Below are 2,558 nucleotides of genomic sequence, written 5' to 3'. Positions count from 1 at the left end.
TCAAAGACAAATTAACAACCTGAGAATAGAATGAAATCAACTTACAAAAGTCCTTAGCTAAATCAAGAAAATGTATACTTATTCTTGATGCTAGCAAGAAAAACAAGCTCCCAGTCCTTTAGAACTAACATGTAAATAACTTTTTTAAACTTTAACCGGAGATGATCAATGAAAGTAAAGAACTACATTTTCTCAAAAATCATCAACCAAAGTCGCAGTTTTTGATCCTGTACATGATTTTGGTTCAAGAAATCGAGCCTTAGTTAAGTTTCTCGATCCTGTTGTTTTTGAGATACAAAAGAAAAATAAAGCTATGTATTAATCGACTATGGGTGAATTACTTTCATTCAAAACCTCGGTTGCATTCACGAGATTTCTCATGACATCAACTTGTACCCTAAGGGAAAGGATGTAGTCTAATGCTTCTTTGATGAGGGAGAATTCATCCATGGCTTCTCCACCAGGTACAAGTCTTTTAAGAACTTGGGTTCTCTTTTTTACCAATCTTTTTGCAATATAAGTAGCTAAATTGGATGTAGGAGGAAACGTCTTTTTTGCTCTTTGAGCAACACTACAACACTTTTTCAAGATCTTCTTGCTTCGAAACCTCTTATGGAGAGCGATCATTTTGCAAACAGCTGCAGTCTTTTGTGGGATGAACCTTGACTTGTGGCTTAATAAATTATCCATGAGAATAGAGTTTTCTTCGTATTTCATAGCATCAGAAATTACTGCATTGCTCCAAGAAGTTGTGGCATTTTTGGCAGAAGCCATAGCAATATCTGCACAAAACTTTATCTTCTTCTTTCTCTCCAAAACATCCATTTTCTTTGAAGAACAACATATCTGAAGACCCTTAAACCATTTCTTGATGAATTCCCTCTTAAGCTTGCTAGAGGTATGCATTACTATAATTCCCTACAACAATCAACAAGTTAAAAGTTAATTAAATAAATGATCAAAATGCGTTCTTGATGAAAAATATCGGAATCGAATTATAATTTCATTATAGTCATGCAGAAACAATCATCTTTTGAAATTCTTTCCTCACATGCAACAAAAAACTCAAGAAAATAAATTAAACAAATCAACTAAACACCTTCAACAATACAAAAACTGCAAAAACAATGACCAATTCAACATTTTCGAAAGCCTTGCAGATTCGATTCAACTGTGTATCATACAAAAACTTTCGAGTTTTACTATGTATTCGTCGAGTATATATGCTAAAAGCCTGAAGTGAAAACATGCATTCAAGGATGAACTTAAAGATCTTGACCTATAGAGCTCCATAGAGAATGTGGATCGACATGTTCATGCAAAACATCATACAAGACCACATGAAAAGAGTCATAAACTTTGCAATGTATGTGTACCTTCCTAAGGTTGAATGAATAAAGTGGTACTGATATCTTCAATATCTTCTATTGTTAAACATCCATTGGAGGTCAAGGTCTATAGGAGAAAAAAGCGGTTGTTGCAGAGACAATATGTAGGGGGGGAGAGAGAGAGAGAGAGAGAGAGAGAGAGAGAGAGAGAGAGAGAGAGGAGAGAGAGAGAGAGAGAGAGAGAGAGAGAGAGAGAGAGAGAGAGAGAGAGAGAGAGAGAGAGAGAGAGAGAGAGAGAGAGAGAGAGATGAATGAGAATTAGAGTTGAAGGCTTTATTTATTTGTTTTTTTCTCGAAAGAGAAAAAGAGAGGGAAGGTGGTGGGGTTAAGAGGGAAAGACACAGCACATGCAACCACATGGGTGTATAGGCCTACAATCCCCATAAAACCCTAAATCTTCTATTTCACAATTTTTTATAGAAACTAAATATTTTTAATATTTAATTAAACAATTCCATATTTTTACTTTTATATCGGAGATTCAATTAATATATTGTTTAATAGAAAATTTGAATGAAACATGATTCTCCGATTAACATTTAATTTAATTAATAAATTAAGTGTGTGACCATATATATATATATATATATATATATATATATATATATATATATATATATATATATATATATATATATATATATATATATATGTTATAATGTGGATGGACAATTATTGTGCGGACGTGTGAACAGTGCTATTGTATAAGAATAACTAAGACAATATGTTGTTTAGTAATATGAATTCGTTCAACCTCACACAATTATCGTCATTTTCATGCATTTTCAGTAATTCTTATTCATTTTTGTTCTTACGCATTTTTTCACTCATTTTTATTCTTACAGAATACGACTCAATAAACATTGTGACAACATTCTGACATAATTAGAATAATAAAAAAAAATCTATAATAACCTTATAAACGATTTAATTAGTGAGAATATATGATAATAACAATAATTATATAAGATTGAACGTATTCACATTATCAAACAACATATTTTATTTGTCATTCTCACAGAATAACACTGTCCATACGCCCGCTCAATATATGTCAATCCACATTTAAACCTAGGTCTCTCTCTCTCTCTCTCTCTCTCTATATATATATATATATATATATATATATATATATATATATATATATATATATATATATATATATATGAA

General features: G+C 31.3%; 1 protein-coding gene across 1 annotated transcript; it reads right to left on the bottom strand.

Annotated features, from left to right (window-relative positions):
- LOC111879520 (transcription factor IBH1-like 1) lies at positions 1-1,536 on the bottom strand. Its single transcript, XM_023875985.3, has 2 exons — positions 1,377-1,536; positions 1-918 (listed from the first exon to the last, which is right to left on the bottom strand). The coding sequence occupies exon 2, from the start codon at positions 904-906 to the stop codon at positions 319-321; it is 588 nt and encodes a 195-aa protein (XP_023731753.1). The 5' UTR covers positions 907-918; positions 1,377-1,536; the 3' UTR covers positions 1-318.
- Positions 1,537-2,558: the final 1,022 nt, after the last annotated feature.

Source organism: Lactuca sativa, chromosome 7 (genome assembly GCF_002870075.4).
Source record: "Lactuca sativa cultivar Salinas chromosome 7, Lsat_Salinas_v11, whole genome shotgun sequence".
Classification (NCBI taxonomy): Eukaryota; Viridiplantae; Streptophyta; class Magnoliopsida; order Asterales; family Asteraceae; genus Lactuca; species Lactuca sativa.
Note: the sequence above shows the minus strand (reverse complement) of the source record. Positions and strands in the feature narration are given on the sequence as shown.

What these genes read in the sequence shown, in the direction of transcription:
- LOC111879520 (XM_023875985.3), bottom strand. Translation starts at nt 906, where the DNA reads ATGCATACCTCTAGCAAGCTTAAGAGGGAATTCATCAAGAAATGGTTT.